The 24,636-nt window shown below is 55.8% G+C and overlaps 6 protein-coding genes across 6 annotated transcripts; all 6 read left to right on the top strand.

Moving 5' to 3' along the window:
- Window positions 1–1,906: 1,906 nt before the first annotated feature.
- Window positions 1,907–3,358, top strand: JKF63_01563 (uncharacterized protein; the record flags this gene model as incomplete). The annotated part of the gene is made up of 1 exon (XM_067897609.1): window positions 1,907–3,358. One exon carries the CDS (start codon window positions 1,907–1,909, stop codon window positions 3,356–3,358), a length of 1,452 nt encoding a protein of 483 aa, XP_067753766.1.
- A 3,280-nt stretch (window positions 3,359–6,638) lies between these two features.
- Window positions 6,639–8,288, top strand: JKF63_01562 (uncharacterized protein; the record flags this gene model as incomplete). The annotated part of the gene is made up of 1 exon (XM_067897608.1): window positions 6,639–8,288. One exon carries the CDS (start codon window positions 6,639–6,641, stop codon window positions 8,286–8,288), a length of 1,650 nt encoding a protein of 549 aa, XP_067753765.1.
- Window positions 8,289–10,799: 2,511 nt separating this feature from the next.
- Window positions 10,800–13,931, top strand: JKF63_01561 (uncharacterized protein; the record flags this gene model as incomplete). Its single annotated transcript, XM_067897607.1, has 1 exon — window positions 10,800–13,931. The coding sequence occupies one exon, from the start codon at window positions 10,800–10,802 to the stop codon at window positions 13,929–13,931; it is 3,132 nt and encodes a 1,043-aa protein (XP_067753764.1).
- Window positions 13,932–15,056: 1,125 nt separating this feature from the next.
- Window positions 15,057–17,951, top strand: JKF63_01560 (uncharacterized protein; the record flags this gene model as incomplete). Its single annotated transcript, XM_067897606.1, has 1 exon — window positions 15,057–17,951. The coding sequence occupies one exon, from the start codon at window positions 15,057–15,059 to the stop codon at window positions 17,949–17,951; it is 2,895 nt and encodes a 964-aa protein (XP_067753763.1).
- A 2,023-nt stretch (window positions 17,952–19,974) lies between these two features.
- Window positions 19,975–20,760, top strand: JKF63_01559 (uncharacterized protein; the record flags this gene model as incomplete). Its single annotated transcript, XM_067897605.1, has 1 exon — window positions 19,975–20,760. One exon carries the CDS (start codon window positions 19,975–19,977, stop codon window positions 20,758–20,760), a length of 786 nt encoding a protein of 261 aa, XP_067753762.1.
- Window positions 20,761–23,111: 2,351 nt separating this feature from the next.
- JKF63_01558 (uncharacterized protein) lies at window positions 23,112–23,432 on the top strand (the record flags this gene model as incomplete). The annotated part of the gene is made up of 1 exon (XM_067897604.1): window positions 23,112–23,432. One exon carries the CDS (start codon window positions 23,112–23,114, stop codon window positions 23,430–23,432), a length of 321 nt encoding a protein of 106 aa, XP_067753761.1.
- Between the last annotated feature and the right edge of the window lie 1,204 nt (window positions 23,433–24,636).

Raw genomic sequence — 24,636 nt, 5'->3', positions numbered from 1 at the left:
GCTGCTTGAGCAGCGACTAGCTGAGAAAAGTACCTCGGTACTCGGAGTACCTCCCTTGCTCCGCACAGAAGGACGTTGGCACAAGCGCAATAGAGAAATACCAAATGTCGACATCTGTAAGCACACAAAGGGGGGGGTCACGCGTCTCCTGTTTTCCCTCTCTGTGATAAGACTTCATAGAGCCCCTACTCCTCCACCCCACCCCGGCCAACGGGGGTGGCCGTTGACGCGTGGGTGTATTCTGCCAAATGACGGCTGTCGTAAAAAAAAAACTCGTGTGGTTGGGTGGGCCATTGAATGATCGGCATATCGTTGCCCACCTTCGGCAGTCTTGCTTCCTTGATTGGAGGAGCTTAGCGCTTCGCTTTCCACGATTTGAGAGTGAGGCTCATCCCCCTTTTTTTTTACTCCCCCGCTTTTCTGCGCTTTAGGACTCGCCTTTGCTCCGCTTATGGGGGTTTGGGGGTGGCGGTGGATGGTGTTTTGATCAAAGATGAGGGGTACACCCTCGTCCCCACGCATGTGCGGCAGAGGGGGTGGGGAGGGAGGGAGGGAGGGAGGAAGGGGTGTAGTCGAACGGGTGTTTTTGTGCGCGGTGATTTTTTTTGTCTGTGTATCGGCTTCTCTTTCTGTTTATATTTGGGAATGTAAGTGAGAGTCGTATTGAGTAAGCGGTGATATTCCCCCCCCCTCCCCCCCGCTCTGTCATCGTACGAACAGCTCAAAACGCACGAGAGAAGCCTGTGTGTGTGTGTGTGTCTTTGCTGTTTTCGCTTCCTGCAACTTTCTTCTTCCCCCCCCCCCCCCGCCCCTTACAGACTCGTGATGACAAAGGGACAGACTGCAAGGTGAAAGTATTGGGGGTCCGAGAGGTGCCCTCTCTCTGTGGGAGGAGGCCGAGCAGCCCCATATCCTCTCCTGCCAATGTGGAACGTCTCCGGTGAAAAAAATCTCATGCGTCTTCAGTGTAGCGAGCTTGCATCAATGCATTGCTAGAGCTTTTCGGCTTTCACGTTCTGCATGGCACTGCTTCGGTCGAGATCCGCAAGCGGTGAACGTGCTTCTACCATCCACGTGATGGTCAGAGTACGAGTGTTACTCGAAGCTCTTTCTCCTAGCCTTCACTGCTTTTTTTTTGTTTGGTGGAGAGCCTGAGTCGTCCCGGGAGATTCACCACGTGGGGTCTGACGTAGACGAGGTGATGATTAGATGACTTGTCAAATAGATTGGCAGGCTCTCACTCGAAAGGCGGCAGTGCGATGGCGGAGTCCGCTCACTGGAACGGTGCGTCTACTGTCGCTCCGCACAACGCGCTGGGGCCGTGACAGGTGAGGTGAATTGTGGGGGTCGAGCTAACATGTGGTCACAACGGAATGCTTATATTGGAAGCAATAGCTCTGGTTCCGTATCCTCTCTGACATAGATACACAGAGACACACACACTCGCTTCCCCTCCTTGGATATTCCCCCCGACCGTGGGATGCAACGCACAGCTCATGCGGCCCCCCCCATCCCCCCCCCCCTTTCCCAGCCAACAGACATACACACGCCTTACCTCTTCCTCCCTTCCTGCCTTCCCAAGTAGCAGCACTCAACGTGGGTCTACTTCGCTCTCTCTTCCAATGGACTCTTAGCTGCTGTGTTCCCCCATTCCGGAAGTCCTTTAGTGTGTCTCCCTCCATCGGGCTCGTCCTTGCTGAAAAAGTCGAGAGGGCGACGTCTTTTCTACCGTGCTTTCTGCACAGTCTCCCCTCTCCCCCCCCCCCCCAAATCCGCGCCTCTCTTCTGGTGAAGTGCTTGCGCTCTCTTGCGGGTGCTCCGCTGGAACTCCCGTTGGCCCCCCTCCCCATTCAAGCTGAATGCAGTTACCGTACCCCAGCCACGTGCTGCCCCGAGTCTCACGTCAATGCTAAGCGACACCTCTGTGGTGGACATCTACCACCTCATCCAGCAAGACCCCATCCACGTGGATTTATCGGCCTACCCGACCGCGCTCACGGAGTCCCAAAATGTGGACAGTTTGATGGCTCATCTTCTCAAATTTGGCGCCGTGGAGTCGCTAAACCTGTCCGGCATGAAAGCCGATGCCGACGTTTTACAATGCGTCATGAGATCTGCTGAGTCTGGCGGTGCCGCCTACCTTACCGATCTCAACTTGCGGAACACACACACCTCCCCGATTCAACTGACGCGTCTACTGCAAACCCTCAAGACGCGCGCACCGCTGCTCACAACGTTGGACATTGGCGAGAACAGTCTTGGTGACACAGCGGTGGCGTCGCTGTCGGGGTTTTTTCCACCGACGCTGCAGTCGTTGGGCATTGGCTCCAACTCGCTGAGCGCCGCCGCGGTCACGAAGATTTTGGAGTCCCTGACAAACGCCAAACTGACGGCTCTCGCGCGGCTGGAGTTGAGTGATAATCACTTTGATATAAAGTCGAGCGAGGCGCTCAAGACGCTGTTAACCACGACAGACTGCCAAACGACACTAAAGGAACTGCTCGTGGCGCACTGCCGTCTGGACGAAGCGAACTCGCCATGCCTGGCAGAGGGGGTGCACGCCAGCGCTATTGAAGTCCTCGACCTCTCGCGGAACAATTGTCTTCTCTCGTTCATATTCGCAGCTGATGAGACTCATCCGGTTGCTTTTCCGACCTCCTTACGGGCGCTCGACCTATCGGGCAATGCCTGCCAGCGTGGGGCTCTCAGAGGCCTAGTGGAGTCTCTCCACGGTTGCAGCGACCATATTGAAGAGCTGTACCTCGGCCGAACATTTCAAGGTGACGCTGCGTTGCAGACATTTCTCTCCGGGATCGTCTCGATGCCCGCACTGCGTGTGCTGGATCTTTCGGATTGCGGTCTCACGTACCGCAGTGGGAAGGTGCTTGCCCAGCAGCTGCCTATGCATTCGCAGCTCGCCGTGATACGCTTGTCGCACAACATGCTCGAAGTCGAGGGTGTTATGGACATGACGAGCGGGCTGGAGCGTTTATGTCGGCTGATGTCCCTGGAGCTCGGATCGTGTAACCTCCGCAATTGCGGTGCTGTCGCGGTAGTCACCAGCCTCCTCCGCAGCGGTGCCCCGATTAGGCAGCTGGATATATCCGACAACGTCATCAACAATGCCGGGCTACGCGAAGTGTGCGCGCTGCTCTCACGCTTGACTTGCCCGCGGCTTCAGCGGCTCATTATCTCCAGGAATCCATGCACCAAAGAGTCGCAGGCAAACCTCATCGAGATGATTCAAAGCCGGCAGTCCACATGTCAGGTGGTGGCTGATTACACCCCGCTCGATGAAGTGGCCAACCAAAGTCTCTCAATCGCTACCGCTAGCGCCTCACACTTGACTCAAGTATAGTAAGCCAAGTGTATCTCCCCCCCTTTCCCCCTCCCCCTCCTCCCTCCCCCTCCCCCTTCCCCCTTCCCCCCTTCCCCGAGCTTGTTTACGCTGACTTCTCTCTGGGCATGTCACACTGTGTGTTTTTTTTTTCTCCTTCCTCTTGCTCTTTTATGGTGTCCATGGTCCTTTCATGTGTTGGCTTACGTTGCCCGTCGGCCTCTCCCCTCTGGGTGTTGCTTCCCGGCGTGCCGGAAGGAAAAGGGGGATTCCCTTCAGTATTCATGAATCGCTTTCCCACCCTACCCTCTCCCCCCAATCCACTCCCATACCCCATACCGCTATACAAACCGGGTACAGGGGAGGGGGGGGGGTGGTCTCCAAAAGGGGACGCTCTAGAGACACTACCCGGTGCACAACTGGCACACACCTGTGTCACATATTTTTGTGACATCAACAGGGGCAGGGTTGACGGATGCAGCTCCACGGGTCGGCGTGGAGGAGTCTTATGCGTGACACACATGTACACGTATATATATGCATATATGTGTACATGCACGTATGTAAAGCAAGGGTACTCACTGCACACCCACACCCACCCCCACACCCACCCCCCTTTTTTCCTTCCTTTACGCGTCACTTCTGTTCGCTTTGTTTTCATGTAAAGTGCGAGTTTTTTAGTGTTTTTGTTCGCTTGTGTCAGCGCCATTTTTTTTTTCGTGTGACATTTGTGCAACTGGACCTCTTTTCCCGAGTACCCCTTCCCCCTCCCCCCTCCTCTCGCAACGTACACCCAATGCAAAGGGCAGAAGTGCAGCATACGTATATATATATATATGTGTGTTTTGTGCTTCTATATTTTTATATGGTTGTAGTAAAGCAACTCCGAAGTGGGGAGAGGACGGTTGTGGGTGGTGGTGAAAGGGAAGTTGTGTGTGTGTGTGTGTGTGTGTGTGTAAGTGTAGACGTGGCAGCGCCTCACTGTCTTTTTTTTCCTCGGCTCTTTTTCTCTCCTTCCCCTCAGCCCTCTGCAATAATTCGGCGCACAGTTTCCTGGTAGAGACACTCAGGAGAGGGAAAAGGCGGAGGGGTGGGGGGGGAGGGGTGGACAGTGGAACAAGTGCTCACCCCCTCTTCCGCCTCGACTTGTCACACGTCGTCAAGGGTAGTGTGACGGTCTGCCTCCACACGTGCAAGCAGAACTTCAGGAGAGATGAACATATCATCTATCGTCCCATCTTTTGTTCTCGCAAATTTGTTTATTTATGAGCCGGTGTGTGAGTGTGAGTGTGTGCACGCGTGGTACCTTGAATGTAGAGTGCATTTTTAGTTCTTGTATTGTGTTATGGGTAGACTGACGTACATGACGTGTGTCTGTGTACCGGTGGGCTCGTGGGGGGAGTGTCTTTTTTTTTTCACCTTGTTTTTGTGCAAGTGCGTGTGTGCGTAATATCTGCCAATATTTGCTTTTCATTGGCGTTATCGCAGTCACATTTTCAGCATCAGCCGGGTATGGTTGTCTTGCAGGCGTACACACGCTCCATCTCCCCACTTCACATTGCCAATTCACACAGAGTGCTCAGTCCCTCTTTGCATATTTGTGTGTGCATGTGTGTTTATTTTTAAATAGTTGTCACCAAATTGCCTTTGGTGTCCTCGTTGCAGCGTTTTCCTCTCCCCTTCTCCCACCTTTTATATGGTCCTCTGCGAATGCAGACGTACATGCATAGATGCGCCCTTTTCGCTGCCTTACGTTTTCTCCCCCCCACTCCCCCCACTCCCCCACTCCCCTCCCCCACTCCCCTCCCCCTCCCTCCCCTCTTCCCCACAAAAAAAAACGTGACTCTGGTTTTGTGAAGCTTTTTGTATGTAGGTCTCCTGGTCTGTGTGTATGCGAGGAGGAGGAAGAGGTTGAGTGCCGATTTGGCGTGCTTTTTTAATTTTCAAGCTCCACTTCGATACTGCTACACCACGGTTCTTTTTTTTTTTGCGGTTGTCGCCGTTATGAGGGCGCGTGCGTGTAGGGCCACGTCCAGCGACTCATCATTTATACGTCATGCACCAACGGTTGGACCTGCTCGCTTACATTTCTGCTGCCCCCCCCCCCCCACTCCCATTGTTGCTGTTGCTACTTTTAGTTTGGCTAAGCCTGGACCGCAACGAAGAGAAACGTGTCGAGCCGTTGTCGCACAGACAAGCCGACACACAAACGCAAGTCATCGTCGTCATGAAGCATGTTTCATGAGTGCAGAATGCCACTCTCCCTCTTCTCCTTTCTTTCCCTTGAGTGAAACTGGACGTGTGCGTGCGTGCAAGTGGAGTGGTAAAGATGATGCGCGTGTGAATACAAATGGTGCGAAGCCGCGTATGTCTCTCGAAGGAATTCGGGCTCTCCTTCCATTCTTCATTCCATTTTTTGTGCTTCCTGAATCCTCCTCGTGTATTACCCCCCCCCTTTTTTTTTGTATTCTCAGCAGTGTCTTTCACCACCGACCCTCCTCCCCCCCTCCTCTCCCTCCTCCTCCCCCTTTTTTTTTGTGAAGCTGCGTGCTATCCACTATTCCTATCTGTATTTGTAACACTTTTGTTTCCTTGAGTCTCTTCGCTCGGGCAGTGATCTCTAAACAAACACGAGATGCGCGCCACACAGCGGGCGGGCGGAGAGGCAGTACATGTCAAGGTACGGGGTGGGGGTGCTTACACACCTCTCTGAGGACATCCCCCCTTCCTTTCTCTCCCCCTCCTCCTCTCATGTTGTGCACGGCTGCAGTAACGAACGGAGGAGGAGGGAGGGAGGGACGACGATATTTACTCTGGGGATGTTTGACGAACGCAAGAGTGCGAAAGGGGAAGAGGGGTGTCACCGTGCGCCCATCACGAGGCATTCGTAGCGTTGTCAGTGGATGATCTTGTTCATGCGCCCTCCGTGGCCTGTGGATATCAGAGACATTGCTCATGTCTTCATGGGGCGCGTGCTACCGGTCAGACACCGCCCCCCTCCCCCCCCCCCCTTTCCCCTTCCTCCACCTCCTAGACCAATCTGTGACCATTGAAGCGTCTTCCCTGCTTTCTCCTCTTTTTTTTCCAAATCACTAAAGTTTGATCATCGGCTACACTAAAAGAAGAATAGCTCGACTCCGTTCTTCGCTTTATTTTGCTGTTTAAACATCAGTGCCCCCCCCGCCCGCCCGAGTTCAGCCGCCACCTCCTCTATACTCTCCAACAAAATACTTCGCGGCCGGGTACAGACAACACACAACATACACATTCAAAAAAAAGGAGAGTATAACGAATACACATCATGTTCCGTCGCGTTGCCCCACTGCTGGCGGAGTTCAACTTCGTGCCCCTGGTCTCCAAAGTCTCGCACAGGGAGACCAGGTACCGTCTCTTGACGAAGGACCACGTCTCTGTGGTGCACCCCGGCGCTGGACTGCCGGAGATGCTGAAAGTGGACCCTGCAGCACTCACGCTACTGTCCTCCACCGCGTTCGACGATGTAGAGCACTTGTTGCGCCCCTCCCATCTGGCATGCCTACGCAAAATATTTGACGATCCCGAGGCGAGTGACAACGATAAATTTGTCGCGCTACAACTGCTGAAAAACGCGAACATCTCTTCGGCACGTTTGCTTCCCGGGTGCCAGGACACTGGCACAGCCATCATTGCGGGTTACCGCGGCGAGCAGGTGTTCGTGCCCGGCAACGACGAGGAGGCCCTCAGCCGTGGTGTGTACGATATCTTTCAGCGGCGTAATTTACGTTACAGCCAGAACGTGCCACTTGGCATGTATGACGAGAAAAACACTGGCACGAACCTTCCAGCGCAGATTGATCTCTACGCCACCAAGGGAATGGAATACAGCTTCATGTTTGTCGCAAAGGGTGGCGGCTCGGCGAACAAGTCTTATCTCTTTCAGGAGACCAAGTCGGTGCTAAACCCAAAGTCAATCCGCCGGTTCCTCAAAGAAAAACTTGCGATGTTCGGCACCTCCGCTTGCCCACCGTACCACGTCGCTGTCGTGATTGGTGGCACGAGTGCTGAGATGACGATGAAGATGGTGAAGTACGCGTCGTGCCACTACTACGACGACCTGATCACAAAACCCGACATGAGGACGGGCTACACTTTTCGTGACCTCGAGCTAGAGAAAGAGGTGCTGAAGATCTGCCAGGATATCGGCATGGGCGCCCAGTTTGGCGGGAAGTACTACGCGCATGACGCGCGTGTGATTCGCATGCCGCGCCACGGCGCGTCCTGCCCAATCGGCATCGGTGTGTCGTGCAGCGCGGATCGCCAGGCGCTTGGCAAGATCAACAAAGATGGCGTGTGGCTGGAGGAGCTGGAGACGGAGCCAATCAAGTTTTTGCCCGATGTGAAGGAGGATGAGCTGCTCAACGTACCGCCGATAAAGGTGGACCTGAACCGTCCCATGTCACAGGTCCTCCAGGAGCTCTCCAAGTACCCCGTGAAGACACGTCTGAGCCTCACGGGCACTATCATCGTGGCGCGTGACAGTGCTCATGCCCGGATGCGTGAAATGCTGGAGGCTGGAAAGCCGTTGCCATCGTACATGAAGGAGCATCCCGTGTACTACGCAGGCCCGGCGAAGCAGCCCGACGGTCTTCCGTCAGGCTCTTTCGGTCCGACGACGGCTGGCCGCATGGACCCCTTCGTCGACCTCTTCCAGTCGCAGGGCGGCTCCATGATCATGCTCGCCAAGGGCAACCGCAGCAGGCAGGTGACGGACGCCTGTCGCAAGCATGGCGGCTTCTACCTAGGCAGCATCGGTGGCCCGGCAGCCGTTTTGGCGCAGGATGCAATCAAGAAGATCGAGTGTCTCGACATGGAGGATCTAGGCATGGAGGCAGTCTGGAAAATCGTTGTGCAGGACTTCCCAGCTTTTATCGTTGTGGATGACAAGGGCAACGACTTCTTCGAGCAGTTGTAGAGCGTGACGCTACGAAGCACCCGTGTTGGTGCCTGTTCGCTCAAGAGGTGTGCTTCTTTAGTCCGAGAACAAACGAATCTCGGCGTTCTCGTGGACGGGTATGCATAATGATGCTCCGTGCGAAACTATGGCGAGCGGTCGCCGAGGGTGGTACGGCTTCGCCTGGACCGCTGCCTGTGTGTGTTTGTGATGCTGTTGTCCCATGTGCTCGGTGAGACCCAAGCAAATTCCTCGAAAGCGCGCATTCGTTTCGTTACGATATTCGCTGTTTCATCCCCCCCCCCCCCCCAATCTCACATCTCGTTGGCTGTGCTGCTGCCGTTGTTGCCGCCTGCATATTTTCTCCGCTATGTGCGTGCGTGCATCTCGTCGACTTCGCACAGTTGCCCTTTGTGGACGCATTTGCCAATAGCCTGCCTCGTCTCACACTCGCACTTCTCCTCAAAAGTACGGCAGCTTTCCCCCTGTCAGCGGGAAAGGCCTCACTGTAAAAAGGGGGGAGGGCGAGGACCACTTCCTGAGTTTAGGCAAGTACAACCAGCCACGATGCACATGGGAGGACGAGAGGAGAGCGTCGGTGGCAGTGCGGCGTCTTATCTGCCCCCCCTCCCCCCCCCCCCTCACGGCTCAGGTGTTTAGTGATTCTGTTTCTCGTTCTCGACGACGACGTCGATCGGGCTGAGCGCACCCTTCCTTGGAGCGTGTGTGTGTGTGTGTGTGTGTGTGTGTGAGCCATGCGTAAGGAAAGGCTTTCGCACGCTGTCAAACTCGCTGCGCAGCCTCTTATCGGTGCTTGCAAATGCATGAGCATGGTGAGAGGGGGGGGGGGAGTGATGCGGAGCGTAGGTCGGGTCGGGTCGGGTCAAGTCGGGTCCGGGGTGGGTGGGTGGGTTAAAGAGGATATAGCACCCATTATGCCACTTCTCTGTTTTGTCTACATAACACACGTGGAAATAGTCTGCCCCGCTTCCACTTTCGCTCCCTTCACACTGGTGCGATCCTTCTGAGAGGTTGCGCTGTGCATCGCCCTGTATTTCTTTCTCACCATGCATAGGTCTTTCTCACGTTGTTCCCTTGTGCTGTCGCTCACTTTTTTTTTTACTGTGAAGCACTCTCGTTGCGTATCGGTCCTGAGACGTGTGGACGTGCCGCTTCTTTTGCTTAGTTTTGAACTCTCTCTTTTCGATGGATGCTCTCTCTCCCCCCTTTTTCACGTCGTTATAGCCTTAGCACTTAAGAATGTATACTCCGCTGGGTCTCTCACCCATTCCTCCATCTTCTCCTCTGTCTCCCCCAACAAACATGGTTGTATGCGAGGGAGTCCCCCCCCTCCCTCCTCTTCTGTTTTCCATGAAACGCATTTGATCAACGCTCAAGGCTCAGGCACCCCCCCCCCGCCCCTGTGAGGCCACTCCCAACTTGCTGATGTGCTTCAAAGGCTTCATTAGAGTTAACGTTGGTAGCACCATGGAAGGCAGAGAGGGCCAAAACTAAGAAAAAACGAGCACAGACCGACACACACGTAGAGACGTGCACTGTCCCATTACAAAACGCATGCAGCTCCTTGTGCAGTGTTTGTGAAGGAGCAGGCACACAACCATCATCTTATATAGTCACCATGCCAAGCATGCATATATATATATATTATAAATAGATGAATAGACGTGTGTATATATATATATATATACATATATATACACATGTAAACATAGTAACAGGCAACGGAGCAGGAATCTCCTTCAGCGGTCATGCGCGCAAAATGTTTCGATGACATCTCTCTGTCTGTTTCTGTGTGTGTGTGTGTGTGTGTGTGTGTGTCTGTGTGTGCGCGCGCACGTGGGTGATTGATATCCGCGTACGCCTGTTTCTCGGACGCAGCGCCTGCTGTGTGTGCCTCCATTTTTTTGTTCGTTTATTTTTGTTTCAAAGCTCACCGCGTGCGCCACGCAGCGTGGTCTGATGAGGGCTTTCCCGCCTCCTTTTTCTTTTTTTTCTATGTCACTCCACGAAGATGTCAGTTTTGCACTTTCTCACCCGTTTCCTCTTTACCCCCCCCCCCTTTCCTCTCCCTCTCCCTCTCCCTCCCTTTGTTTTTGCGGTTCTCATCGCGGGCCGCTTCCCATTGTCTTTTTTATTTCTCCTGCCATCTACTCCCATACGGGGTAGCACTGTGTCCCCGCTGTTTGCTCTCGCGCGTACGCGAAGGTTGGTGTGCGTGTGTGTGTGCGCGCGTGGGCAAACTCAGAACGACCGCCTCGTGCCGTGCGCAGTATACTCCCCTGCGCGTCTACCCCGAATTTCCCTACCGGCATTCATCACACACACACACACACACACACGCACATATATATTATCAAGAGCACAGACGTACCGCCTGTGAGCAGTCCTTGCATCTGCTGACGCATCTCTGGACCAGGCGCCAGACACAGCACCATCGGTAGAGGGGGTCGCCTTTCGCTGTTCGCGTGGTTTCTTTAGCTGTTCCCTCTTTCTCAACTGCAAAAAGGGAGAATGCTTCGGCGGCTTGTCGGAGTCAGTGGCGCATGGCGAGGTGACGCGGACATGAACATTCAAAGAGCTCGCGTCTCCCGTTTCTCTTCTCCGCCTCTCCTGGGATTGTGTCGTTCATCTCCATGCCAAACGTCTATGCGCACCGTTGGCACGGCGATGCCGGGCACGATGCACCAGCCCGGGGAGTCCGGACTGGAGACTGGATCGAGTGCCACGATCGCTGGCAAAGAGACATGGGGTCAGTTCAGCGCCAAGATGCGCCACGGCCGTCGTCGCATCCGTGTCATTGACATTGCAGCGAAGATGTCGTACGAGTACCAAATGCTGAAGAAAATGTGTAAGCGGCGCCCGGCCATGCGGCAGTGGGCCGTGCGCGACGACTACTGTGACATGAGCCCCGGTGTGGTTGTCATGTCGCCCTCCATGCAGGCCGCATTCATGAAGGTCTTTCGGCTGAAAGACAAGGGTCTCATTCGTCAGTGTCTGCGCGACATAATCCCGATCATCGAGTACCGCAATCGCGAGGAGCGGCCGGCTTCGATGCGGGATAAGCCATCCGACATGATCCCCGATGGTGAGCCCGATACCCTCAACCAAAAAAAACGCGAGCTTTTTGAGCGCAAGGAGACGGGCGAGAACTTCAAGCCCCTTCACCTACACGATAAACGTTCACAGGCGAAGTTGCGCTTCAGGATTCGACAGCGCCTCATCAAGTTTCAGCGGCAAATCGCCATAGCGAACGCCGTGGCGAGTCGCACTGTTCTCTACTCGGCGGATGACGCCATTGGCTACTTTCTCTTCCGCGGCGCCGCCATGTACGCCGGAATGCATCGCGTCTTTTTCGAATTGAGCAAGCAGTTGCCGCACTTTGTGCCCAAAAACATGCTAGACTTCGGTGCCGGCACCGGCACAGCCATTCTTGTAGCAAAAGAGGTGTACGACCCGGGCGCCCTCGCCTACCCGCTTTACCGCTCCATGCGACAGACCATGACAAGGAATGTGAGTGCGCAGTCACAACAACTACGCGAACTCCGCTATGACCTCCGCCGTCTTAGCCGCAACAACACAGAGAAGCGAAAGGCTCGTTTTATGGCAGTGGCGGCGCTGCTGGAACGCGGAGAGGTCGATCCTGCCGATTTGCCTGCTGACCTTCGCCACGAGATCGCGCAAGTCGCGGCAAATGCCGCTGAAAGGAAAAAGCGCCGTGTCATCAGCGAGTCCCACGCCCGTCACCGCGAGGTTGTCGACGGCACCGAGTGGGAGGACGGCGACCCGCTTGGCGAGGCGAAGGGCACAGCGGAGGATCCAAGCGACTTGTTCGAGGGCGAGGAGGACGACGGCAGCGGCGGCGCCGACAACGCGGCAGCGGCTCAGCGCACGTGGTGGGAAAAGCTGGTCGACATAGAAAATGCCTCCGCGCAGGAGCGAGCGAGTCGGCGGCTAAGCCCACTTCAGGAGGTCACGGCTATCGAGCCCAGCCCCGGCATGATGGAGATCGGAACGATGGTGCTCCACGATGACATTCCCAACGTTGCATGGAAGCGATACCTGCTGCCGGAGGATGAGACGATTCAGCACGATCTCGTCGTGGCTGCCTACTCCCTCAGTGAGGTCGCAGACTCGGTGAACCGGACACGACTCGTACAGCAGCTCTGGAAGATGACTCGCGGCGTGCTCGTGCTTGTGGAGTTCTCGAACCTGCACAACTTCAACCTCTTGATGGAGGCCCGAGACACCATCCTCGAAGAAAAGGGTGTCGGCCTGTGGGACTGGCAGCCGACTGTTGTCGCTCCGTGTCCACACGAGCAGCGCTGCCCGCTGCGCCACTGCAAGGCTGGTGTGAAAAGCAAGCGTATGCGCCTCTGCACCACGGAGGCGCAGTATCGTGCCACGTTCGTCGATGTCTGGGCCCGGCATATGCCACTAAAGGTGGGGATCGAGCCCATCTCTTACCTGATCTTCGCGCGCAACGAGCTCGTGCCAGAGCGGGCGGAGCGGCGAGAGGCGCAGGTGAAGCGAGAGGAAGCGGAACGAGTGCAGTCGCGCGATTCAAAACAGCGAGAGCTCTATACAGCCTCGCTATCGTTGAAAGACGTGGTCTTTGACCGGTTGAGCGACGAAGCGTTGCACCGCCCCTCTACAGGAGTGCCAGTGAAATTGTCGGATGCGACGACAGCAAGCGAGGCTTCTCCCACGGGTGCACTGACGCAGGCGATGCCAAGCGGCACCCCCGGCACTGGGAGTGAGGTGGGCCAACTGCCCTTGGATGCCCCCAGACTGGTCCAGACCTCTGCGCAGCGGTACAACAAACTCATCTACCCACTCCAATTCCCACCACCGACCCACAGGTACAACCGTGCCTTTGTGGATGCTGGATATCAGCGTCAGCGCGCTATCACGCCGTCCGAGATGCTGGTCGTCCGAGAGGAACTGGAGGACATGCGGCGTCGGGTGACGCGGGTAAGCCCGTCATATCTGCGCGTGGTGCGCGACCCTACGTGCCGGGGTAAGATCCAGGCAAGCTTTTGCACACCGGAGGGAGATTTGATCACCGCCCGTGTCTACCGCCGCTTTTATGGCGACCGCAGCGGAGTTCGTCGCCACACGACGATGCGCTGGCAGCACATTGGCGGGTGGAAACTGCTGAAGCGCATCCGCAGCGGCTCTCTCTTTCCGCATGACGTGCCGCTTTACGCAGTGAATCGCCATCCTCAGGTGGACTTCCCCAACACTCTTGTGGGTGTGAAGCACTCGGCGGTGGAGAAGACGGCGATGCAGTACAACGACCCGTTGACACTCATGGAGACGCCGGAGACAGAGCTCTCACGCGAGGAGGTCAAGCAAAAGCGTCGCTTGCTGCGCGATGAGGAAGCGCAGAAGAAGGCGGAGGCGAAGCTCGAGGAGGTGCTGGGGACGAAGATCCGCGACACTTCCCTGGAGGGTCACATCGACGCTCGTCGCCGCATTTCGGCTGAGGAGTGGGCCAAGGCCGTGCGTCATGCGCGACACAAGACGGTGCGGCACACCCAACAGACCATCCCCAATGCGGCGAAGATGCGCGCCCTGAAGCGAACGCTCGAAGTGCGGCACCGCAATGTGTGGCGTGAGATGAAGCAGAATCGTCGGCGCTAAGTGATCATGGATAGAGCGGGTGTACAAATTCTGTGTCCCTCCTAACGCGTCGATTTGCCGATTTCCCTACCTTCCCAAGGTCGGTGGGTGGGGTGGCCAGTCAATACCTGTTCACCTGTTCAACACACCCAGGATCCTACTCTTGTGCATTTGCATACGCTCTCCTCCACGCGTATGTGGTGCTGGGAAGGTCCCGGGGCAGGGGGGGGGGGAGGCGACTACCCCTCTTGGCGCTCCCTCTCTTTTGTCTGCCAAATATGTGGGACCCAGTCCTTAGCACACTTACAGACGCGCATATATATGAGGAAATCCCCGGAGGCGCAGTGGATATAGGGGTGAGTGCAGCAGGAGCAAGTTTGACCAACCGTTGTATGCCGCTGTTTGTTCACAATTAAATTTAACCACACACACAACACACACACACACACACACACACACACAGACAACATTGATTTGAGTGTATCAGAGTTACTGCATCTCTGACCTCTTTCATTTCCCTCTCTGATGAGATCATTGCTGCTCGTAGTTCGGGCAATAGGCATTACTCTTGTTCCGCCTTTTTTTGTCGGTGTAAGTGTTGTCTGTTTTGCCACGCAGTGTTAGGCAAACGTGTACCTGCTTGCGTCCGCTTCTGTGAAAACCGGATGACGCGTCACCTGCATCAGCGCACCCACGGCGGGCTTCTTTTGTGCAGCTGTCTGCGCCTGTGCGCTGTTCGTGTCGTACCCCTTCCCTACTCACCCCCTCCACTTCTCCCGGCGATCTCCTTTGTGCGATTTCTTCTTGTTTTCCTTTCCATGACTCGCGTTTCTGCTTTGCTCTGCACGGTGTGTATGCCAGCAGCTCACCCAAAGGCGCACGGGCCAGCTTTTGATCACGCTTCGGTCAGTGTGAAGGTTTGGCAAATTGGTCAGCAGACAAACATTTTTTTTTAATCCACTAAATTGAGTGTGTGTGTGTGTGTGTGTGGCGGGAGGCGGGGGGGAGGAGGAAGGGCCGCGTATATATTCACACTCCCTTTTTGGAGCATTTTTATCGTGCTCTGCTTCTGCCGGATCCCCCACACTTTTCGTTTGCCGTTGTTTTTGGTCAGCACTCACTGAAGGTGTTCTGCTTTGCTCACCCATGGCGCAACACCAACCGCGCTTCTCTTGGTGGCCCACGTTTGTGGTGGCCACTCTCTACGTCGGGAGTGTCCTGCTCTTCACCACCTCGATGCTCTCCACCACCACACTGATACGAACGGTGGCGACAGAGCCGTGTGGGGGGACGGGGGTGCCACCGGTGGATCAGGTGGTGCTCATCTTGATCGATGCCCTGCGGCCAGACTTTGTGCTGTCCTCCTTGCGCCCCTTTGCTCGCACCGCTGGGCATTGTACCGATCATGAGGACGCGTTAAAAGATCGGCGCTTCGACGAGGTCGACACCCGGCCGACACTTCGCTACATAGAGGACTCGTTGCACTCCAGCAGCTCAGCTTCGGTCGCCTTTTTTTTAGTCGCAGACGCCCCGACGACGACGATGCAACGCATCAAAGCCATTTCCACGGGAACGATGCCAGCCTTTCTCGAGGCCGGATCGAACTTCAACAGCGAGGCCCTCGAGCTGGACAGTATCGTGGGTCAGATGAACGGTAGCGCTGTGCTGCTGGGTGATGATACATGGGAGAAGTTGTTCCCCAATGTTCCTGGGCGTCGCCTCTGGAAGAAGGCGGTCGGCATTCCTTCCTTGGACGTTGCCGACTTCCATACCAATGACGATGCTGTGCTGTCGGAGGTGTACAGTGTGCTAAAGGCAGAGACCCGCGAGGGTGTCTCACGTCCGGGAGTTGCCTTCCACGCAGGGGCACAGGAGCAGGAAGGCCACGCGCAGCTCGTGGTGGCGCACTTCCTCGGTGTCGACCATGTCGGCCACCGTATCGACGCCGACAACCCGTTCATGAATGCCAAAATACTACAGCTGAACCAGATGTTATGGAATCTCAGCACCACGCTGAGAGAGCGGGCGACCTCTATGAACACAATGCTGCTCGTCCTGGGCGACCACGGCATGACGAATAGTGGTGATCACGGTGGTGACTCAGCGCAGGAGACTGACACCTTTTTGTTTGCCGAGTACTTCCCCGGTACAAGGGCACACACGACCCACACGAAGCCGCTGTCGTCGCCTGACGCCAACTTGGCGAGGGCGCAGCACTTGATCGAGAAGCGCTGGCAAGACAGTTTTAACGCCGAGTTGGACCGACTCCGTGACTGCCACGCACGTGCTGGGGTACCCCTCAACCGACTCGGTGCGACCTATCAAGTGGATCTGACAGCCACCATTGCTGTACTCTTGGGTAAGCCGATTCCGTACGCCAACTTTGGTCGTGTGATCCCTGAGGTTTTGGTTCTGGCAAACGCATCCGCCAACACCGGGGCCGCCGAGCAGTGCAATCTGCGTCAGCTGCAACGCTACTTCAACGAGTCGGGCATGGATGTACCGCGCGACGCCTCATGGATGAAGCCAGGGATGTCTGTCGCACAACAACTAGCAGATATGAGCTTTTATGCTCGCCGCAGTCGCACGGACATGGACCACTCCGGCATGTTTCTCGGCTCCACAGGGCTGTTGCTGTCTGCGATGTCCCTCCTGTGGTCCCCTACCGTCCGCGCTTACCTTTTGCCAGGCAGCGGTGCTGGCTGGGTCATGCGATGGACCGCCCTCACAGTGGTGCTCCGGTTATGCTTGGTGTTCTCTAACAGCTTCGTCGTGAACGAGGACTCGGTGTTGCTCGGGCTGCTAAGCTCGCTCTTGGTGTTTTTAATCGTGCCGCGTCTCCAGGTGTGGCTGGCGCCGCGCCGGGCAAATGAAGTGAGGCAGGCAGGTAGCGATGGGTCCGGGTGTACCAGTGCACAGCCATTGGTACATCTCACAAGTGCTGGCGTTGCCCCTTGCGTCGACGTCGACGTCCAGCGCGAAACGATCTTCCTTGCTGTTTTCCTTGTGGGGCTTCGAGTTGCCGTACCAATGCTGCTGCGCTTCCGCCACCATATCACGAACACAGTGGACACGGAAGGCGCCTTGGATCGCGCGCTCCTCGAGGTGCTCGGCGGGGTGCGGTTTGAGAGAGCAGGCATTATTGTTGGCGGTATCGCGTGGTCTCTGTTGTATCCAAATTATATACGGCGCAGCGCTGTAGCCGTCACCTGTTTGTGTCTTGCACTGGTCTACCATGTTCCTATATTCCACCACGCCGTGCCACTTCTGTGTATCGCGGCTTATTCTCTTGCCAGGAATCGGGCAGGGTCGCCAACAGTTCTGAAGGGCCGAGCTCGTAGACCCAAGGGCCTCTTTGCTGCCTCACCCGGCCACGCCCCTTACGCGTACTTGGTTATTGTGCTCTGGTTAAGCTCCTTATGCAACGAGCGGGTAACGACGGCAGTGGTGGTGTCGCTTTATGGCACCACTTTACCGTTTCTGTGCTCCGTACTCCGTGTCGAGCCGGTGATGACACAGGTTGTGGTGCTGCACCTCGTTGCCTTCGTCGCCTTTTTTGCGGAGGGCCATCAGTGCATGCTCAACACAATTGACTGGAACTCCTCGTTTGTGGGTATGCCAGGCTACAATTTGTACGGTGGTGGCTTGCTGGTGCTGAGTCGAACCTTTCACACCTTCCTGTTGGTTCCCTTTGCCCTGCGCGTATGGGGTGGGGCGGATGCAGAGTGTTGCGGGGCGGAGTGGAAAGATCGCCCAACAGCCACCGTGCCGCTATCAAGGCCCGCGCCGCAAGTGGCAGTCTCCACCAGCGTTGTCATCGCAGCCTATACACATTTTTTGCTGGCGCAGTCCGCGATGTCCTGTCTCAGCGGGTATGTAAATAAGAAACACCTCATGTTTTTCCCCATATTCTGCCCTAAACTTGTCTTTGACGGCGTCATTGCCCTTCTGACATGCGCCGCAGCGCTGGTGGCACTCATGTTTCCCTCCTGCCCGCCACGCTTGAGTGATATGGCACATTTTCCCGAGTACGTCAAGTGATCAGGGGCTGGGGTGGGGGGTGGGGGGTGAGGAGAGGCATGAGGGAGATTTACCGTGGAAGGTGAGATCGAATCATGGCATATGGATAACACTTGACACGGCTTTTTTTTTCGTGTGTGTGTGATTAACAAATGTGCTTCTCTTCCCCGCTGGCTTGCACTGACCCCCAGGTTGAAGGCACGCTTGTGTACTGCTTCACCCTGGGGCGTTGTGTTCATCGTTTTAGACGCCTGCCAAGTCGGTGATCCTGCGAGTTTTGTGCTGATATAAAGCCGCACGGTGTTTCGACAAAGCAGGATGTACGAGCAAATCTCTTGGGCACCGGTTTCACTGTTGTTTCTCTTTCAATGCGTTTTTTTTTTTCCCATCTCTGACAGCGGCATTCATCTCACGGTGATGTGGCCAGACTGGGGCGCGCCCGCTAAGCCGGGGGCATTTAGGGCCGTGAGGACGTCTGTACCCGTCTATAGGGGCGGGGGGGGAGGGAGGGAGTTGTACTGCATGCCCTGGGGACATGCGAGCATTCGGCCACTCTATTTCTGATTTTGCTGGGCTACGGATGATGCGCGGCGTGGTCCTGCGCCGTACTCCTCCTCAGAATCATGGCGGCTGCTCGATTAAGGAGAGCCCCAACGGGGCGAGCGGACGAGACCATTGATGCCGGTGTGCGTGACGACAGCATCCTGGACCACAACGTCCCATCCTGCACCCCCGAGCCCGATATGAAGAGTCGACACACCGTGGTCACGGCACGCCAGCGGCAGAGAGGGGGGTCTGAGAGAGGGCCCTGCCCTGGAGCGGACTAGCCCACTTGCCTGGCATATACACCGGCCTCCCGCTCTCCCCCAGCGCCCTGGGCGTGGCTGCCTGTATGGCGTCATGCAGTCCCCCTCCCCTCCCCCCAAGAGCGCGTCTCGCGCCGATCGCGCAACGCGTATTCGAGGGAGGGGGGGGGCAGTGTGTGTGTGTGTGTGTGTGGGAACAGCCTGTAAGGCGCATGACCTGGCGCGCGTGCAGGTGGTTCGTCCTCGAGCGAGCTGGGGCTCGGTCATGATGCATCGAAGGCGGGTGCGCTGTTGTTGTTGTATGTACCTACGTGTTTGTCTCAATTTATTCCTGGTGGGGGTGGTGGACTTACACGTTGGTGTCAAAACAAAAGTGTATAATGAGTGTACATCTTTGTTCTTGTCTGTTTTTTTTTTTCGAACTCACGTCTTCGCATACTGTGCGGATTTATCTAAATTGAAGCTCAAAGAGGCCTGTCACCGCGGCGTCGATGCTCTGCGAGGATGTGTGCAACCGCTAAAGGTGGTTTGTTATTGCCGGACTGCGATGGGGGGCGGGGGGGGGCGGTGATGATGTCACCGTTTTTCGGCGAGTGAGTTCCCAGTGGGAGAGTTCCAGTTTGAGGGCAGAGGGGAGTAAAGAGGTGGGTCATGTGTCGATGGGATTCGCCCACGAGGACAACCGGAGTTGCATGCCGGAGGGGGGAGGGGCGTCCAGACCTGCGCAGTCTCTTGGCGTTTAATGACGTTTTGTTGTGCCTAGTTTACTCCCTGGTCTCCCACTCCGCCTCTCTCCCCTCTCTCCCTCTCTCCCTATTTCTTTCTCATCGAGTTCGAATGGGAGAAGGACGCCGACACTCTTTTGTGCCGTGGGTTCAACTGTGGAGTTAGCAGTCGTGCCTACAGCACAAATACAATGCCGAGAGTCTTTTATGTTCTCGCTCCTCGCATTATCCCTCTTGTGTACTTCGCTTTCTGATTTCGCATCACCGCATTGCTCGTTTTTTTTTTTCAAATTGGTTGTATCGCTCCGTGGCGCGGTGTCATTAAGTTGGGACTCACGACATCGGCTGTGTACGCGCGTGTGTGTGTGTGTGTGTGTGTTGTTGAGTGCTTTCTAATAAGGCTTCTCCCCTCCCCCATCGTTTTCTTCCGTTCGAATGCCCCAATACGCAAAAAACGACAACACGCGGCTGACAAACGCGTGAAAGGCCCCAACAGAGTAGAGGGAACAAAAAATGGAGGCATATACACATGCACTGCGGCTGCGCATGCGAGATGCAGCGCATTCGTGTTGGGAAGCGATTTTCCCGTCTGATCGTCCCTCGGGTGCCTATTCGGTGTACACTTGTGTGATCAACGGTGGTCTGTTGGTTTGGAGCTTTGCGGTGGTGCTGTCGAACCCATGCGAGGTGGCAGTGAAGCGCTGGGTGTACGCGGGCATGGGGCATTGCTTTATCAACATGATTTTCTGTGTTGCTGTTATAGTGGCGACGAGACGGCGCATCGCTGCCGGCATTCGGGAAGAGACTTCGCAGTGGCGCGTCTGCTTCTTCAACCCCCTCATCGTGGTATACTGTCTTTACATTGTGTGGGAGATTGTTTGGATGATATCGGTAGGGCAGCTTACCGCTCGCTATCCCCGAACCACGTGTGCCTCACACCTGAATGTTCAAGTTGCCTTTCTTGTATTCTACCTGCTGATCGGCGTTGTTCTCTTCACCAGCACGTTCATCACGGAGCGCTGGCGCAGACCGCGGTGGCGGAACTTCGCGGCGATGCGCTACGAATACCTGTGCAGCACGCCCGACCGGCGAACCGCTCAGCCAAACAACAGGGATGCCCCCATGAATGAGGGCGGCATTCACGTAGAGCAGGACAGGATAGGTATGTCCCCTCACATCTTCACAGATCACACGACTACCCTAGACTACGTGAGCATCATGGATGACTCGACAACGGCGGCCGGTGATGACTTGGACGGAAGCATTCGCGCATCGCGCAGTCGTAGAGAAGTGAGATAATACTGTGTCTCTCTCTCCCCCCCCCCCAACCCTCACCCACCTCCCCACCGCCGCGCAACCACCGCTTGGCCTCCTCGTCCCGCTTTCCGCCAGTGACTTCTGCAACGAAGTTGCTTTTTCTCTCTCTACTTTTATGTCCATGGACACACGCTGTGTTGCAGGGGAAAATGGAAGAAATGTATGCGTTGACGACAACGAAAAATTACGTCAATTTGTTGCTGTTTTGTTTTTTTTTCAAATGCTTCGATGCCCTTATCACCCGCGCTGCTGCGCACTTGCTGGACACTTTCCGCATTTCCCGCTGCAACCCCGACAGCACAGAGCTTCTCATCAGCGCTGCATCAGGGTCCAGGCTCTGGGAGAGGCCGGATATCCCCCCCCCCCTCCCTCCCCTACTCCCCCCCATCGTTGCCAGGCCACCCTCCGCTAGTGGCAGACTCACGCATCGGTGGCGTAGGGTTGTGAATGTGATGTATCGTTGCGCACGTCAGTGCTGAGTGCCTCAACGGCGCTGCATCACGGAGACTTGGTGCAGGGAACGAGTTTGTACTATGCGTATGACATTGCAGGGTATCAAGGTGATTGAAAAGGTAGCACATTGAAGTTTCTCTGGCCTGCTGCTGGCGAGTGGTAAGGCGGGGAGTGTAGGGGGACTACGCCACTCCGAGGGGATGCACCGTGTGACGCCCGGCTCGAGGGAGGCGACTACAGAGCGAGGGACGATAGTGTGTGTGTGTGTAGAGAGAGAGAGTGCGGGGCAGAGGCTGTGCACCAATAATAGCGTGGGCACCACAACCAAGCGTGTGTCCAGCGCCTGGACAGCCCCGCGAGACCGGGGGGTCGTGTGTGAAAATGCCGAAGTCGAGGGATATCTGACGCATACTATCTACGTGGTAGAATTGCCATTTGAGACCTTTCCTGCTCCCCCCCCCCCCTCCCCCCTCCCTCCCTCTCTCCTTCCCCCCTCTTCATATCTCGAGGAGCCACAAGTCCAAGATGTCTCTCTCTTTGTGATACTTGCAATCTCTAGGTATGACTGTCGAGGCCACTGTGTTCACTCCTGCTCACACGCCTCCTCGCACATCGCTGTCCCCTAGTTGATGCGTTTTCGTTACAGCCCCTCTTTTCCTCCCTCCTTTCCCCCTTCTGTTTCCTCGCAGAAAGACCCCTATATATATATATATATGTCAACCACACTACTATACGACACATCTTTCGTATTCGCCGTGTGGGGAAGAATCACCGACCATTCACCCCCCTCCCTCTCTCTCTCTCTCTGTCTCCGGCATCGAAATAATACACGCTCCTGGTCGGATGTGGCCTCGGCGCTGTGTGTCCAACTCCAATGCCATAGCACTGGTGCTGCTTTCACTACAGAGCAGCGGGCATCTATTCTTGAGTAGCTACTCCCAGAAATTGAAAAAAAAATAGCCCTTCGCTGACTGCTGGCAAGGCAGAGACAGACGGGCACGAGGCGCATGCAGTCGCCTTCAAAGCCTCGCTTTTCATGGCCACGACAGAGCTCCTCACGCTTCCTCTCTCTCTCTTCTTTGGTGCACAGCCGAAGAGGTGCAAGCACTCCAGGAGGAAACGCAGTCGCTCGAAGCACTCACGACGTCAGGGGGCAGCTTTTGCAGACCGACTGTTTTGATGCAAATCGCTTTGGTGTATGTTGGGAGGTTCTCAAGGGAGTTGCGGATGAGAAACGTAAGGATCCCGTCACACACCAGCACACGGTGTACATATCAAATACCGACAGTTGCACATCGCCACTGTGGACCCTTCGTTACACAAGTAGCCGCTTCTTTGGTGTAATGAGCGCGACCCGCATGCGCCATGCCGTTGGACTGAGCCACGGGTACAAGGAGGCGCTCCTCATGATAGTGTCTGCCATCGCTGACCCTATTCAGGGGGTTGCGGGTTATCCATGCCCTCAAGCTGTTGGATCCCGACCCTCTTTCAAGTCCTGTACCAGGTGCACATTCTCTTCTTGGCCATCATGATGAGGGTCTTACTAGGCTTCCGTCTATCTGCCATCCGGTGGGGGCGCACTGATTGCACTGCTGTTTGGTATCGCACTCACACAGCTCGGCGCAAGTGGGCCGCGAAGGAAGTCGACACCCAGCGAAGCAAGCAGTGCTGTAGCGGTCCAGATGGGAAAGGAATCAGGGATTGCCAAGGCCACGAGGACATGGTCGATAAAGGGCACACTGGCCAGCGCTTAGCTGGGGGCTTCTTAATCGCGTTCTCCGGTGTCTTCATGGGGCTTGTGCTGAAGTAGCGTGGCAGCTGCTTCAGTTTGGCAACCCGCATCGTACATCTGGCCTTTCTTCTCCCCTGTGTACTTTACCATGGTGTTCTTCAACGGGATCTTCCGTCCGGACAAGGCGACGGGCGTACCGGGAGACTATGTCGACTTCACAAGTACTTTCTTCGTCGGCCTCACTGGGCTGGTGTGGTGCCTGGTCTTTCTGCAGGCGATTCGCGGAATGCTCGTGGCTTTGGTGATACGGTACTGCAACAAAATCGTGAAATCGTTCTCGACAGCATTCGCAATAGTGGTGATTGGCACAGCGTCAGTATATCTCCTCAACACGCCACTGAACGGGACGTTTGTGTTTGGCTCTTGTGTGATGATGATTCCCATCACCGTGTACAGTCTGGTGAAATAAGTACTACTCGAGTTGTGCAGAAAGTTGAACGATGGGGGGGGGGAGGGGAGGAGCGGGGCGGGGCACTGTGATGTCTCCCAAGTGGGTAGCCTTCGCATAGGCAAAATGTCTCAACGCCGTTTTTATCGTTCTCTCTCTCTGTCTTCAGCTCAGTGTGCTCTCTCATGATGGAGGCTTCTCATCAGCGCTGTATCAGGGTCCAGGCTCTGGGAGAGGCCGGATATCCCCCCCCCCTCCCTCCCCTACTCCCCCCATCGTTGCCAGGCCACCCTCCGCTGGTGGCAGACTCACGCATCGGCGGCGTAGGGTTGTGAATGTGATGTATCGTTGCGCACGTCAGTGCTGAGTGCCTCAACGGCGCTGCATCGCGGAGACTTGGTGCAGGGAACGAGTTTGTACTATGCGTATGACATTGCAGGGTATCAAGGTGATTGAAAAGGTGGCACATTGAAGTTTCTCTGGCCTGCTGCTGGCGAGTGGTAAGGCGGGGAGTGTAGGGGGACTACGCCACTCCGAGGGGATGCACCGTGTGACGCCCGACCCGAGGGAGGCGACTACAGAGCGAGGGACGATAGTGTGTGTGTGTGTGTGCACCTGTTTTTTTTTATTGTGAGCGCCCTACCCGACCTCAATCACCAGATACTGTCTTTGTGTTTCTCTATCACAGCAACGCACATACGGCGAAGGCGTGTGTATGCGGGGGGGGGGGACGCTGAGGAACCCGCCTCCCTTGGTTGTTTCGCAGGGGGGGGGGGATGAGCTTCACAGAAGAGGAGAGCTTCTTAACGCGTTCAATGCAGATACACCGTGGGTGCTGAGTTCTTCACCGGCGCGCGCACACACACACAAAAAAGAAAATACCGGGGGCGTTCTCCTTCACTTGGCCCCCCCCCCCCCCCTCCCCTCCTCCCCTCCCTCTTTACGTTTTCCCCCTCTGCCGACCTATGCGCTTTATGGAATTCGTACGAAACAGATGTGAGAACGAGTGCACGTAACCAGTGCGTGCGCCTCCTTCGCCTTCCCCCCCCCCCCCTCCCCCCTCTCTCCCTCTATTGTCTGTCCACCCTGTTGTCGTCTTCAAACGTAATTTTTATACAATTTTCACTCGCGTTTTCTCGCTCATCTTTTTGTTTTGCCTTGATGAATGTGATGCACTTTTTAAAAGTTTCCTGTCTGATCTCTCGATCGCAGACGACATTTTTTT

The sequence above is a fragment of the Porcisia hertigi genome, chromosome 35 (genome assembly GCF_017918235.1).
Source record: "Porcisia hertigi strain C119 chromosome 35, whole genome shotgun sequence".
In the NCBI taxonomy this organism is placed as follows: domain Eukaryota; phylum Euglenozoa; class Kinetoplastea; order Trypanosomatida; family Trypanosomatidae; genus Porcisia; species Porcisia hertigi.
Note: the sequence above shows the minus strand (reverse complement) of the source record. Positions and strands in the feature narration are given on the sequence as shown.